Raw genomic sequence first — 15,971 nt, 5'->3', positions numbered from 1 at the left:
TCCATTTCATATTTTCTATTCTATTCTATTCTATTCTATTCTATTCTATTCTATTCTATTCTATTCTATTCTATTCTATTCTATTCTATTCTATTCTATTCTATTCTATTCTATTCTATTCTATTCTATTCTATTCCATTCCATTCCATTCCATTCCATTCCATTCCAATTATATTTCTCCATTCTATTTCTCCATTCTATTCTATTCTATTCTGTTCCATTCTATTCCATTCCATTCCTTCTGGTTCTGTTCTGTTCTGTTGTTCTGTTCTGTTCTGTTCCATTCCATTTTATTTAGTTCAAAACCATGGACGGTTTACAAAGAGGCATTATTAAGCAGTCCTTGACTTACGACTACAGTGGACCCCAAAATTTGTGTTGCTAAACAAGACCTTGTTAAGAGAGTTTTTCCCCCTTTCGTTCACCTTTCTCGTCCCTGCAGTTGTTAAAGTGAGCCACACGGTTGTTAAACGAATCTGGCTTCTCCCTTGACTTTGCTTGTCAGAAGGCCGCCAGAGGGGATCGCGTGGCCCAGCGTCTGAATTTTGATCACCTGACCCTGGGAATGCCGCAACGGTCGTGTGAGCAACCAAGTCCTAAGTCACTTTTTTCAGTGCCGTTGTAACTTCCAACGGTCACTAAACGGAGTGTTGTAAGTTGAGGACTACCTGTACATTACCCCAGGGATGTTCAAACTTGGTAAGTTTAAAACTCCAAGTGTGGCAAGTTTAAGACTTGTGGACTTCAACTCCCAGAATTCCCCAGCCAGCCATGCTGGCTGGGGAATTCTGGGAGTTGAAGTCCACAGGTCTTAAAGTGGCCCGGATTGGAGACCCCTGCGTTATACCATTATAAGCCTGAAGGGGGCAGCTTATCTCACCAATCAAGAAAGAAGCTACAGAGCTTCTTGGAATGAATATGGAACCACCACCAGCACTTCATGGAAGGTTCCAGAAAAAAAACACCTCGCTTCTTCCCTAGCTGAACGAAGACCCTTACCCAGTAGCGGCAACCACCCATCTTGCAGGAATCCTGCCGGCCGAGCAAGGGGGTGGTGTCCTTCGCCACCCTGATCTCGGCGATGACGTCGTTCTTGCTGAAGTTCATCTGGCAATCTGGACTGTAGATTTTCATCTGAAAGACAGAGAGAAGAACCAATCGGATTCCTCCCTCTAAAATTCGGGCTACCTGATCTGGAGTAAGGGGATGATCCGGTGAAGAACGTGTAGTTTTCCGGACCTCTTCCCTGTTGTCTTCAGACGTGTTTCATCCAGAACAGAAATGCAACTCGGGATAAGACTTCATTCCAGCTTTCCCAGAATTCCCCCCAGTCAGCTGAAAGGAAGTCCCAGAGGTGCTTTTTTTCAGGAGGCAACTGGACTTTCTTGTTTTACCTTCGAAGACGTTTCGCTTCTCATCCAAGAAGGTTCATCACCTCTAACTGGATGGTGGGGAATGGAAGGGTTTATACTCCTTGCAGACAGCTGGTCATTTGCATTGTTTCTGAGTGTCGTTGAGGCCACTTGGAGGTTTCTCTGTGTCCTCAAGGTCATCTACGTAGTGAAGGGGCCCAGGGCAGAAAATATCCTGTAGCCAAGGAGGCTGTTGTGATTGACTCAGCCTTCCATCCTTCCGAGGTAGGTAAAATGAGGACCCAGATTGTTGGGGGCAATTAAGCTGACTTTGTAATAATGCCGCTTGGGGTTTGTGTGAAAGCCCTAACAAGCAGGCATATACATAGAATGAAGGCTACTGCTAAGCTTGTAAGCCGCCCTGAGTCTTCGGAGAAGGGCGGGATATAAATGGAATTTAAATAAATAAATAAAATTCAGGGTCAGCCTGTGGGTTCGGCAGTTGGGTCGGACGACTCAGAGGAGGAGGGGGGTGTTGAAGAGCTTGCTGATGAGAGCCCTCCGCCAGGCCCCTCCCACTTGGTCACAACGGAGACCCAGCTGTGTGAGCCTGACAGCGTGGATGAAGATGACCCACAGCTGGCCCTGTTCAAGGACGCCCGACGCAGGAGGCAGTCAATCAGGAGTAAACAGAGGAAGGCAATGGGGCACCTCGGAAGGAGGCAGAGAGAAGCCACGCCCTGAACTGTATAAAAGGGGAATGCGTGGGAGGGCTGGTTTGCTGAAGGCAACCGCTTGAATAGTTCCTGTTTCATAGCTCCTGTTTCATGGTTGGTGTCTTGTTTTGCTCTGTTTTATGTTAATAAATTTGGCAGGCTTTATTCCAGCCTCTTGCCGTTTGTAAAGGGGTTGTCCCTGCTTTTTCTGCAGGGCTGGTAGCAGGCTGGTACAGAACAGAGGCACCATACCCATTTGCACCACTCAGGTGACCCTGAGGACACAGATAGACCTCCAAGTGGCCTCAACGACCCTCTAAAAGGATGCAAATGACCAGCTGTCTGCCAGGAGTATAAATCCTCCCGTTTCCCCACCATCCAGTCAGAGCTGAAGAAACCTCTTGGATGAGAAGTGAAATGTCTTCAAAAAAAACACAACAGCCCAAGAAAGTCTGGTTGCCTCTTGAAAAAGCATCTTTGGGATACCCATGACCTGGATGACTTGAGAATCTCCATCGACATTTATCTGAGATGAAGGTCCTACTGACTGGGGAATCCTAGGATCTCGAGAAAGCCAGCCTAGTCTAGGGTGAAGAAAGAAGCTTCAACCAACCCAGAATGCTGTGTCCTTTTGACTCGGACCTCCCACTTTCCTCCTTACCTTTTGAATGACTTTCCCAAATGGCCAGAGAAAGTATCCAGCAAGCTTCCAGCAGAGTTTTCCTAAAATCAGGAAGAGTCATTCGTAAGACCTTTCTGATGGACAATCACCTGCACACACGTGGACGCACGCGTTCTTTTGTTTCACTGTGTACTGTACTGTATATTGTTGAAATGACAATAAAGTCTACTACTACTACTACTACCACTACCTGCCCCCCACGTTCCTCCTGCCCCACGGAGACCAGATCTCCCCACCCACCCATTCTCCATCAACATCCTCACCGTATGGAGCTCCCAGCACGCTGAGGAACATCAGAAGGGAGACGGCGATGTAGAGTAGGGAGAGCCACCATCCAAAGAAGAGAAGGTAGAAGATGTTGCCACAGGTCAGCATGGAACCTGGAGAGGACACGACCACAGAGGACATGACCACAAGTCAACTCTGGAGGCCACCTATCCTTCAAGATCTCGTGCATGTCGACTTTACTCCTCATATTTGCCCCGCGCGGCTTCATAGAACCCAAGCAGTGGAAGCATCCTACTAGCGGGTGTTAAGGCCACAACCTGGAGCAAAGCAGCTTCCACCTCGTCTTCACTACAGGCAGTCCTCCACGTACGACTCCAAAGGGGGGATCAGCTTGCCTGTTGCTAAGCAAGGCGGTTGTTAAATGAGGAGCACCCACTTTTAGGACGCTTGTTTCCCGCGCTTGTTCAGGGAATCACGGGCGAGATCCCGAGTCTCCTCCTACTGTAAACACAGACCAGTTGCCTGGATTTGGACCACGGGACTCTGGGGATGCGGCAATGGTCGTAAGTGTGAGGACAGGATATGTGTCGCTTTTTTCAGGGCTGTTGCAGCCTCAAATGGCCACTAAACAAACGGTTGGAAGTCGAGTGCTGCATTTGAGGGGGAAAACAGCAGAAGAACGTGATTCCCTTCTGGGAATTCAAGAGCTTTGTTTCTCGCCTGGACTTCAACTCCCAGAATTCCCCAGCCAGTTCTGGCTGGGGAATTCTGGGAATTGAAGTCGAGAGGTCTTAAAGTGACCAAGATTGAAAAATTCTGATTTAGAGGCATCTGATTGGTTGTTAGGAGAAATACTGCATTAAGAGGAACCCTAGCTTTTCACTCAAGGCTGTTAGAGGATCTAATCCTAAAATAGGAGCAGAAGATGGCCTGAGCTTTACCTGTTGGGCTTTTGACGATAGTCAGGTCCGAGTACAGCTCTTTGACGATTTCCGAACGGTCCTCCCAGGGCCGAGCCGTGACGTGACTCTTCCATTTCTTAAAGCCAAACTGCGTGAAGAAGAAACACAGACTTGTAAATTACGACGACTTTACTAACCAATGCCCAAAGAGACTTCTGTTTATACTTTGGGTCATGCATGCTCCTCCATTTTCTTTCGCTGCTTGAGGGGGGAAAAAACAGGGGAAAAAAACCTGTTCCCCCCCCCAATTTTTCCAGTTTTTCCCCCCCCCAGGGTCTGAATTTTGATCACGTGACCAGGGGGATTTTGCAGCGGTCGTAAGTCTGAAAACTGGCCTGAAGTCCCTTTTTTTGGGTGCCGTTGTAACTTCGAACGGTCACTCAATGAAGTTGGTAAATCAAGAACTACCCATGAAAAAAAATCTTCCTTTCCCCAGGACTATTGCTAAGATGGCAACCGTGTCCCCCCTTGCCCGCTGCCACCTCCCCAGACTCTGTTCTTCCCCTATGAAGATACTCATAGTCCTCTGGGTCAATGATTGCCCCAAAGGTGTTTTTTCAAGAGGCAACTGGACTCTCTTGTTTACCTTCAAAGACGTTTCGCTTCTCATCCGAGAAGCTTCTTCAGGTTCTGACTGGATGGCGGGGAATGGGAGGATTTATACTCCTTGCAGACAGCTGGTCGTTTGCATCCTTTGAGACAGTCGTTGAGGCCACTTGGAGGTTTACCTGTGTAAGCCTGTGTCCTGGAATGGTGCAAATGGGTGTGGAGCCTTCTTGGAACTGCTGAAAGGGCTGGGACACCCATTTGCACCACTCAGGTGAGCCTGGGGACACAGACAAACTTCCAAGTGGCCTCAACGACTCTCTCAAAGAATGCAAATGACCGGCAGTCTGCAAGGAGTATAAATCCTTCCCTTCCCCACCATCCAGTCAGAGCCTAAGAAGCTTCTTTTTTTTATTGAAAAGTTTTAAAATACATTTTTAAAAACATAAACTCCCTCCCTCCCCCTCCCCCCTTTCCCACCCTTCCCCTCCCCCCCCTGACTTCCCAGAGCTGAATACAGGGTATAAACTTTGACCAACTTAAGCTAAAATATGCTTACCAACTAAAAAAAGACACTTTAGATTCTATCGCACTTTAACTCCTCTTAACATAACTAAATAACTAAATAATAATAACTAATTAATAATACATCATATAATACTAATACTTATTCATATACTAAATGAAACTTTCTAGTCCCATATTTATTCTGAATATAATCGATCCATCTTCTCCATTCCAAAATATATCTCTGTTGTGAGTGATCTTTCAAATATGCTGAAATCTTTGCCATTTCCGCCAGGTTTGAAACTTTTAAAGTCTACTACTTCTATAGTAGGCAGTTCCTCCTTCTTCCAATATTGCGCTACCAAGAGTCTTGCTGCCGTAATTAAATTTAACATCAATTTAATATCTATAACAGTACAATCTGTAATAATACCCAACAGAAATAGCTGTGGAGAAAACCTTATCTTTTTCTTAAATATCTTCTGCATATTCCACCAAATTTTAATTCAAAAAGCTTTAACTTTTTTACAAGTCCACCATATATGATAATAAGTTGCATCATCACAACCACACCTCCAACATTTAGGCTGATAATTCGGATACATACATGCTAACTTTTTTGGATCTAAATGCCATCTATAAAACATCTTGTAAAAATTCTCTCTTAAATTTTCTGCCTGTGTAAATTTCACATTTCTGACCCATATCTTTCCCCAAATATCCATCGCTATGGGCTCCTGGAAATTCTGGGCCCATTTTATCATGCAATCTTTAACAAGTTCCGTTTCTGAATCTATTTCTATCAGTGCATTATATATCCTCCTTATATGCGCTGGACTTTGATCTCTTATTTGTTTAACCAAACTTTCATCGATAGAGCCGAAGAAGCTTCTTGGACCCTGTAAAACAGAGGTGTCAAACTGCTGGCCAGCGGGCCGGTTGCATCATATGAAGGCCGCGCCTTCCCCAGCTCTGGCAAGGCCAAAAAAGTCACGGCATGTCGCGACACGTCACGTGACGTGGCCAGTCTGACACCCGTGCTCTAGAAGAATGCAAATGTCCAGCTGTCTGCAAGGAGTCTAACTCCTCCCGTTCCCCACCATCCAGTCAGAGCCGAGGAAGCTTCTGGGATGAGAAGCGAAACCTCTTCAAAGAAGAGGCACCTTTGGGCCTGCTCCTCCTGCTTCCCCAACCCAGGGAGACCTTGGCACGCTGACCTTGTAGTTGTTGGAGAGACGGTGGGCTTCCACCTCGTTCTCGGCCGTGAGGGTCATCTTCTGCAGGCACCCTTCGCACGTCTGAACTTCCTCGGAGTGATGCAGGCAGCAGCCTGGGCTGGAGACCACTAAGGAGAGAAGAGAGGGAGGCTAGAAGCCGGTGGAGACCTTGGCCCGCATTTTTGTGGCAGCTCCCCCAAATGCTGGAGTACTGCTATCAAGTCACCCCAAATTTCTTCTTTTCTCTAGACTGGCCAAACCCAAGTCCCGCAGACGTTCTTCGTATGTTTTAGTCTCCAGTCCCCTTAATCATCTCTGCTGTTCTTTTTCCAAATTCTCAGCATCTTTTTTGTGACATGGTGACCCAAACTGGCTGCAGTATTCCAGGTGTGGCCTTACTAGGGCTTTACAAAGCGTTACTAATACTTCATGTGATCTTGATTCTATGCCTCTGTTTATGCAACCCAGGATTGTGTTAGCTTTTTTTGGCTGCTGCCACACGCGGCTGGCTCACGGTCAAGTGAGCCAGCTCCCCATGGTTCCCAGGCTTGTGAGATCCAGCTCGCTCTTGTCTTGCAGCTGTTTGCTTAGTGACCGTCCGAAGTTACGACGGCACTGGAAAAAAGTTCCTTTCACACTTACGACCGTCGTGTGGTCAAAATCTGGAGGGTTGGCCACTGGCTCCTATTTTGCACTGTTTCAGGGTCCCGGGATCCCCTTTTAGCGACCTTAATGACGAGCAAAGTCAACGGGGGAAGCCAGATTTGCTTAACAACCGTGTTCCTGACTTAACCCCGGCAGCGATTCGCTTAACAACGGTGGCGAGAAAGCTCGTAAAGTGAAGCCAAACTCCCTTCGCCTCTGTCTCACTTAGCAACCCAAATTCTGGGCTGCTCTGCGGTCGTCGTCATTCAGGGTGACTTCCCTCTTCTCCTTTTATGACGCCTCCAAAGGGGGCGCCCATCGCAGCCGGGACCCCTTTACCTGGCGGGATCCGGGGGGGCAAGATCCCGTGGCTGAGCTGGTGGGACTCGGAAGGCATGTCCGCCAGGTCCCCATGGAAGTTGTTAATGGCCGCACAGTGTCGGTCGCAGAGGGAGCCTCTCCGATGAGGTTCACTCCGGTGCTCCAGTTCTCTGGGGAAGTCTGAAAAGCAAGAGGGAGGGGCCGTCAGTCCCCAAAGGGGGGGGTCAATGACTCGGTCAGGGTCCCCACAATATCTGCCTGCAAGTGAAGAGAGCAGCAGCAGCAGCAGCACCAAGCTCCAGAATTTCACACAGTCCTGCGATGTAGACAATATGGCTCCTGTGTTCTTGCTAGCCTTCATTCCTTCTCCCAACCCCTTTCCTCCTCCTCCTCCTCCTCCTCCTCCTCCTCCTCCTCTTCCACTCAACAAACCCCCTTCCCATCCAGCATTGATAATATTACCTAGATAGGTCATGAAACGTCTGCAAGAAAAGCACCAAGCTCAGAGAGCACCAAGGACCCCCACTGCTCTTCTCTTTTTCCTTCTCCTCCTCCTTCCTTCCTCTCCTTCCTTCCTTCCTTCCTTCCTTCCTTCCTTCCTTCCTTCCTTCTTACCTTCTCTTTCTTCTACTCCTCTACTCCACAAACCCCGCTCTCTTCCAACACTGATGACGTTGCCTAGTTGGGTCATGAAATGTCTGCAGGAAAACCACCAAGCTGAGAGATCACCAAGGGTCCTGCAGTCTTCTTCTTCTTCCTCTTCCTCTTCCTCCTCCTCCTCTCAAATCCCCTAACCCTTCTAGCACTGATGACGTTCCCTAGTTGGGCAGCCCTTTGTCTGAAATGGGAGAGGGTTTCCTCCCTGAGCGGCGGGTTGGACTAGATGACCTCCACGGTCCCTTCCAACACTTGTCATTCTAAGTATGAATCACCAGGAATAAACAGCCTCAAGATGGGTCCGCCAAGAACGTCCTCCTGAAGGGCCAGGTTGAAGATGGATCATCTTGGTCAGAAAAATCTACCAATGGTTCACGAGGGGTGGACCATAACTGGTCAGCCCTTCAACCATCCGTTCCTTCTTACAAACCACAAAGGGGCCGATGGACTTTGTTAGACGAAGAGCACGGTGAGGTTTGTGTTAAAAGAGTTACGGTTCTAGATCAGAGTTTCCCAACCTTGGCCCCATGACGATGGGAGGACTTCAGTTCCCAGAATCCCCGTCACCCCTGCAGATTCTGGGAGTTGACATCCACCCACCTTCCAAATAGCCAAGGTTGGGAAACTCTGACCTAGATGAATGGAGTCTTTTCAAGGAAGGGCACCCAAGTCTTCCTCAGCCAGACCATAAGACCCCGTATGGGAGGTCACAATCCAGGAAAATAACACAAGCAAAGCCATCATATGACGCCGAGGAGAATGCACACGGCTTCTCTGAGGCTCATGTGATGCACACCGAGGTAAATCAATTGCTCCACAGCAGCTCCTCCAAATAGTTGTGGACAAATGGGCGTCCTTTCAGCAATTTCACAAAGGCTCTCCACGTCCGTTTGCACCACTTGGGTCAACCTCCAAGTGGCCTCCACGACCCTCTCAAAGAAGGCAAATGAGCAGCTTTCTGCAAGGAGTATAAATCCTCCCCTTTTCCCCCACCCTTCAGGCAGAGCCGAGGAAGCTGCTTGGAGGAGAAGCGAAAGGTCTTCAAAGGAGGTGACAGCAGGGACATGATAGCAATCTTCCAGCATTTGAGGGGTTGCCACAAAGAAGAGGGGGGGCGGTGTCAAACTTATTTCCCAAAGCGCCCGAAGGGAGGACAAGAAGCAACGGATGGAAACTAATCAAGGGGAGAAGCAACCTGGAATTAAGGAGAAACTTCCAGACAGTCAGAACAATTAATCAGTTGTGAATGCTCCAACACTGGAGTTTTTTTTTAAGAAGAAACCAGACAGCCATTTCTCTGAAATGGTATAGGGTTTCCTGCCTGAGCAGGGGGTTGGACTAGATGACCTCCAGGGTCCCTTCTGGCTCTCTTCTATTCTAATTATTTATAATACAAGAAGATAAAAGGTAAAGGCAAAGGTTCCCCCACACACGCGTGCTAGTCGTTTCCGACTCTAGGGGCCGGTGCTCATCTCCGTTTCAAAGCCGAAGAGCCAGCGCTTGTCCGAGGTCGTCTCCGTGGTCATGTGGCCGGCATGACTAGACGCCAAAGGCACACGGAACGCTGTTCCCTTCCCACCGGAGTGGTCCCTATTTTTCTACTTGCATTTTGACGTGCTTCCAAACTGCTAGGTTGGCAGAAGCTGGGACGAGTAACAGGCGCTCACTCTGTTACGCGGCACTCGGGATTCGACCCGCCAAACTGCCGACCTTCTGATCGACAAGCTCAGCGTCCCAACCCACTGAGCCACCGCGTCCCATTCTAATTATTTATAATACAAGAAGATAGCTTTGTCTTTTAAAAACAACAACAACAGGAGATGGAAGGTTTCCTGCCTGAGCAGGGGGTTGGACTAGATGACCTCCAGGGTCCCTTCTGACTCTGTTATTGTTATTTCTAGAACAAGAAAAGCCCAGTTAGTCGACCTCCTGGGAAAAAAAAAAGCTTCCTTTGGGACAACCGTCAGCCGGAGGCTGGAGAATCTCCATCGACACGGGCATCCGATGCTCTTTCTTAAAATGTGAGAGAAACGAACCAGAAGCCGGCAAGTTTGCAAAGACAGACTCGCGTTCACCCACCCGGCACCCTTCAAAATTAAAAACCACAGGAAATCCAGAATTAGCTTTCAAAGTCTGTCCACCTGCCGAGACAGAGAGAGAGGTGGGGGGAAACACAGAAGTTGGACCGAGAGCAGAAGTAAGGATGGAAAAAAAATGGGTCTTTCCCAATGAGCCCTACGCCCAGGCACCTGGTTTGGAACAGTACGGGTGATCCTCAACATACAGCGGTTCGTTTAGTAACCGTTCAAAGTTAGAAGGGCCCTGAAAAAAAAAACACCTGACTTGTGATCGCCTTTTTCACGCTCACACCCGTTTCGGCATCCCCAACAGAAACCCCCCCCCAATCAAAATTCGGACGCTTGGCAGCTGACTCCTACTTATGACGGTCGCAGGGTGCCCTTTTGCGACCTCCTGACCAAGAAAATCAACGGGGGAAGCCAGATTCGCTGAACGGCCACACGATTCACTTAACAACCGCAGCAGTTCGCTTAACAACTTGCAAGGAAGGTCGTAACATGGGGCAAAAGGCAGTAAGCCACCGTCTCGCTTTAGCAAAAGAAATGTTTGGGGCTCCAGGACTGCCCGCGAACACATAAATAAATCAATATTCTATATCCCATTCCGTTTTGAGAAGCAGCCTAGAACTAAGGAGAAATTTCCTGGCAGCGAGAACAATGAACCGGTGGAACAACTTGCCACCAGAAGTGGTGGATGTGCCAACGCTGGAGGTTTTTCAGAAGAGACCGGACAGCCATTTGTCTGAAATGGTATGGGGTTCCCTGCCTAAGCGGGGGGTTGGACTAGATGACCTCCAAGGTCCCTTCCAACTCTGTTATTATGAGATATATTCTACATCAGGGATCTTCAAACTTGGCTCTTTTATGACTTGTGGACTTCAACTCCCAGAATTCCTCAGCCAGGCACGCGTGCCTGGCTGAGGAATTCTGGGAGTTGAAGTCCACAAGTCATAAAAGAGCCAAGTTTGAAAACCCCCGTTCTATATCTTATATTTCATCTATTTATGTCCTGTTAGTGAAGCATCTGGGTGAGAATTGCTGGAATTCGATTGCACGACCAAACCTCTTTTTTTTTGTTCTTTTTCCAGCAAAAAAATATATCATCTTTTGCCGTTTGCAAGGAGGGAACTGAACACGGGCTGCAAACCGGTTTGGAAAAACTAAAACCCAGACAAACCCCAAACGAATTCAGTCACATGTTGTTATCAGCATAAATGTTTACCTAAGAGATAAGCCACGGGTGCGGCTCTTCAAAATACAGGCAATCCTCAACTTATGACGAAAATACAGCTCAGAATTACGGCCGTAAACCATGGGGTTTTTTTTGTCAAAGTGGCTCAACCACGCGACCACGCCCAATTTTTTTTTAACGACATTTATTGCGGTGGTGGGTAACAAAGAGGGTGGCTGTTAAGCGAAGGTGGTCATCATTAAGCAAAAAGGGCAGTCGTTAACTGAAACCATTCTCCTTAATGGGTGGGGTATTTTTTGCCAAAAACAGGGTTTCCGGCAAAAAAAAAAATCGCAGTCACGTGACTGCGTGATGTTGCAAACAGAGGCAGCTGTCAGAAGCTCAAAATCTGGCTGGAAGTAGCTGGGCAAAGGTCGCAAGTGCGAGGAATGATCACAAAAGGACTTTTTTTTTCACTGTCATAACTTCAAATGCTACTAAATGGCTGGTTGTTAGTCAAGGACCCATTTGGATTTGATCTTATAATTTTATTTCTCTATATGGGATAATGTCCGTATATACCAAGGGTGTTCAAACTTGGCCCTTTTATGACTGGTGGACTTCAACTCCCAGAATTCCTCAGCCAGCCTCCATTTTGTTTGTTAGATATAAGACAGGGGTCTTCAAACTTGGCCCTTTTATGACCTTGCCTGGCTGAGGAATTCTGGGAGTTGAAGTCCACAAGTCATAAAAGGGCCATGTTTAAACCCCTGGTATATACAGATGACTCGTTTAGCGACCGCCTTGTTTAGCGACCGTCGGCAATTACAACAGTGGTGGAAAAGTCTCCCTTTGTGACCATTCCTCGCATTTGCGAGCTTTGTGGGTCTGTACAGGTTAGTCCTCAATGTAGAACACTTTATTTAATGTCCAAAGTTACAATAGCACTGAAAGAAGGAACTTATGACCATTTTTCAGAGTTACGGCCGTTGCAGCCGCCCCGTGGTCATGTGGTCAAAATTTGGGCTTGGCAACTGACTCATATTTATGACGGTTGCCGTATCCCAGGGTCATGGGGTCAAAATTGAGACGCTTGGCAACTGACTCACATTTATGACGGTCCCGGGATCACGTGGTCCCCTTTTTGCGACCTTCTGACAACCAAAGTCAAGGGGGAAGCCAGATTCACTTAAAGACCGGGTTATCAGCTTATCAACTGCAGTGATTCACTTAACAACAAAGGCAAGACAAAGCTCACTTAACAAATGTCTCAGTTAACAAAAATTTGTGGCTCTATATTGTGGCCGTAAGTCAAGGACTGCCTGTGAAGCAAAGAGAAACTGAAGTCAGATCCTAAGCGCAAACATGGTTTCATTTAGTGACCACTTCACTTAGTGACCAAGGGAACCAGCTCCAATTGTGGTCGCTAAACAAGGACTACCCTGACAACATTTAAGTCTTGATAAAATCTTGATTAGGCCTCATGCTACTTTTGTTTTGAGCAGCATTTTTTTCCTTCTTGCAAAAATACTATTCAAATGGTAGAGGACACGCTGAGTAGCCGCTGATTTCTGAGGTGTGTCTTTGCGCCCCCGTTGCGTTTCCTGCCACAACTAAGTGCCAAATAGCTACATCTTCTTGCACGGGAGGTGAGAGGTATGAAGCCTGCCAGCCGAGTGATTGATGGTCCCAAGATCCCGAACAAAATAAAATGTTTCCTCAAATATATATTTTCAGGAAACCTGGGGAATAAAGAAGAAGAGAAATGGGCAGGAAAAATATAATTTACTACGGCACTGCGGGAAAGAAAAAAGAGCTACTGAAAACAGTGAGGACTAGTCACTGCCACGATTCAGGCTTACAGCTTAGAAAAACTTCAGGTTAATGCTTAATGTTAAGTGCATTAAGCTACTTTTACACAGGCTGCTAATAAGAGTGATTGCATGGTCCTTGCTGCTCTCTGAGCTGGGTGGTTTCCTTGCAGACGTTTCATGACCCAACTAGGTGACATCATCAGTGCTAGGAGGGAAGGAAGGAAGGAAGGAAGGAAGGAAGGAAGGGACTGTGGGGTCCTTGGTGCTCTCTGAGCTGGGTGGTTTCCTTGCAGACGTTTCATGACCCAACTAGGGAACATCATCCGTGCTAAAAGGGAAATGTCTAGCATGGATAATGGTAGCCAGTTGGGTCATGGAAACGTCTGCAAGAAAAGAACCAAGCTCAGAGAGCACCAAGGACCTCACTGCTCTTCTCTTTTTCCTTCTCCTCCTCCTTCCTTCCTTCCTTCCTTCCTTCCTTCCTTCCTTCCTTCCTTCCTTCCTTCCTTCCTTCCTACCTTCCTACCTTCTTACCTTCTCTTCCTTCTACTCCTCTACTCCACAAACCCCGCTCTCTTCCAACAATGATGATGTCACCCAGTTGGGTCATGAAACGTCTGCAGGAAAACCACCCAGTTCAGAGAGCACCAAGTACCCCACAGTCCTCCTCCTCCTCCTCCTCTTCCTCCACTCCACAAACACCATTCCCAAGGACCCCACAGTTCAACCTCGTGCCACAAATATTCTGTTTTATTGGGAGTGGCTTTCCCTGTATACTTGTAGGTAAACAGAAAGTAAACCCCACTCCCTTCTAACACTGATGATGTTACCTAGTTGGGTCAGGAAACGTCTGTAAGAAAACCACCAAGCTAAGAGATCACCAAGGACCCCACAGTCTTCCTCCTCCTCCTCCTCCTCCTTAGTTCTCTTTCTCCTCCTCTCCACAAACCCCCACTCCCTTCCAACACTGATGATGTTACCTAGTTGGGTTATGAAACGTCTGCAAGAAAACAGCCAAGCTCAGAGACCACCAAGGACCCCACAGTCCCTCCCTCCCTCCCTCCCTCCCTCCCTCCCTCCCTCCCTCCCTCCCTTCCTTCCTTCCTTCCTTCCTTCCTTCCTTCCTTCCTTCCTTCCTTCCTTCCTTCCTTCCTTCCTTCCTTCCTTCCTTCCTTCCTTCCTTCTCCTTTCTAGCATGGATGATGTTTCCTAGTTGGGTCATGAAACGTCTGCAAGAAAACCACCAAGCTAAGAGAGCACCAAGGACCCCACAGTCTTCCTCCTCCTCCTCCTCCTCCTCCTCCGTTCTCTTTCTCCTCCTCTCCACAAACCCCCACTCCCTTCCAACACTGATGATGTTACCTAGTTGGGTCATGAAACGTCTGCAAGAAAACAGCCAAGCTCAAAGACCACCAAGGACCCCTCAGTTCAACCCTGAGCTACCAATATTCTGCTGTTACTCCCTTCCTCCTCCTGTGGGCACCACAACAGCAATAATTCTGATGATTAAGGGGACATCGGTGTGACACAGCCCAAAACAATACCGAAGCTTGCACGCAGGAGCCACCACAGCCCACTGGAGCTTGCAAATGTCCAGCTTTGGCCATATCCCCAGCCGCCACTGATGTGGCTGTAGAAAGACGGCCAGCCATTTCATCTTAAGAGGCGAGACTTGTTTTGCAGGCAAGGTGCGCAAGCAAGAAAAACGCGCACGGGATCTGATGCAGCAGGGCCCACACAAATGTGATCTCACTTGTAGACGCCTAGAACGTGTGATGGTCCTTTGGGGGCTTGGTCACCTTGAGGGAGGGGGAAGGGATCCGTGGGGGGCTTAGGCTGGGTTGCTGGAGGAGGAACGTTATCGAGATTAAGGTCACCTTATCTGGAAAGGTCCCAAGCTGCACGTCTGGGTGGAAAAATCCAAAGCCCGTCCTCTCCTGCGGTGAGGTCACTCGCAGCTCGGAGTAAGGACCAGGTAAGAACATTCGTCCAGGTTACACAGCCGAACTGTGGCAAAACACATCTATGTACCAGTAAAAGGAGAATCTTTGTAGCTCAGGGTTGGAATGAAGGGTCCCTGGTGCTCTCTGAGCTGGGTGGTTTTCTTGCAGACATTTCATGACCCAACTAGGGAACATCATCAGTGCTGGAAGGGAGTGGGGTTTGTGGAGTAGATGAGAAAGAGAAGGAGGAAGGGAAGGGAAGGGAGGAGAGGAAGAGTAGCGTAGAGTAGAGTAGAGTAGAGTAGAGTAGAGTAGAGTAGAACAGAACAGAACAGAACAGAATAGAAAATATGGAATAATAGAATAGAAATGAAATGAAATGAAATGAAATGAAATGAAATGAAATGAAATGAAATGAGAATAGAATAGAATAGAATAGAATAGAATAGAATAGAATAGAATAGAATAGAATAGAATAGAATAGAATAGAATAGAATAGAATAGAATAGAATAGAAAATATGGAATGAATAGAATGGAATAGAATAGAAATGAGTAGAGTAGAATAAGAATAAGAATAAGAATAAGAGTAGAGTAGAATAAGAATAAGAGTAGAGTAGAGTAGAGTAGAGCAGAGTAGAATAAGAATAAGAATAAGAGTAGAGTAGAATAAGAATAAGAGTAGAGTAGAGTAGAGCAGAGTAGAATAAGAATAAGAATAAGAGTAGAGTAGAGTAGAGTAGAGTAGAGCAGAGAAGAATAAGAGTAAGAGTAAGAGTAAGAATAAGAGTAAGAGTAAGAGTATGAGTAGAGTAGACAAGACTGTGAACCGCCCTGAGTCCTCAGGGAGAAGGGCGGTATATAAATGTTATTAAATTAAAATTAAAATTAAATTAAAGACATCTGGAAGGAACCTTGGTGGTCTTCTAGTCCAGCAGGAGAATCAAACCATTTCAGAGATGGGAGGAGGAGGAGGATTGTGGGATCTTTGTTGCTCTCTGAGCTTGGTTGTTTTCTCGAAGACATTTCATTACCCAACTACATAATGCCATCAGGGCTAGAAGGGAGTGGGGTTTGAAGAGAGGAGGAGGAGGAGGAGGAAGAGAAGGAGAACTGTGAGATGGTAAGGTCTCC

General features: G+C 47.3%; 1 protein-coding gene across 1 annotated transcript in view; it reads right to left on the bottom strand.

Moving 5' to 3' along the window:
- The window catches only part of LOC308669802 (uncharacterized protein), a gene marked incomplete at its 5' end in the record, with an annotated part of 35,505 nt that overhangs the window by 16,489 nt on the left and 3,045 nt on the right, over nt 1-15,971 (bottom strand). The window contains 6 exons of the mRNA XM_081330679.1: nt 1,000-1,134; nt 2,730-2,791; nt 3,014-3,130; nt 3,920-4,028; nt 6,211-6,338; nt 7,195-7,434. Coding sequence (XP_081186805.1) covers nt 1,000-1,134; nt 2,730-2,791; nt 3,014-3,130; nt 3,920-4,028; nt 6,211-6,338; nt 7,195-7,434 — 791 coding nt within the window. The remainder of the gene's footprint in view (nt 1-999; nt 1,135-2,729; nt 2,792-3,013; nt 3,131-3,919; nt 4,029-6,210; nt 6,339-7,194; nt 7,435-15,971) is intronic.

This window comes from Vipera berus (assembly GCF_964194415.1).
Source record: "Vipera berus genome assembly, chromosome: 6".
NCBI lineage: Eukaryota > Metazoa > Chordata > Lepidosauria > Squamata > Viperidae > Vipera > Vipera berus.
Note: the sequence above shows the minus strand (reverse complement) of the source record. Positions and strands in the feature narration are given on the sequence as shown.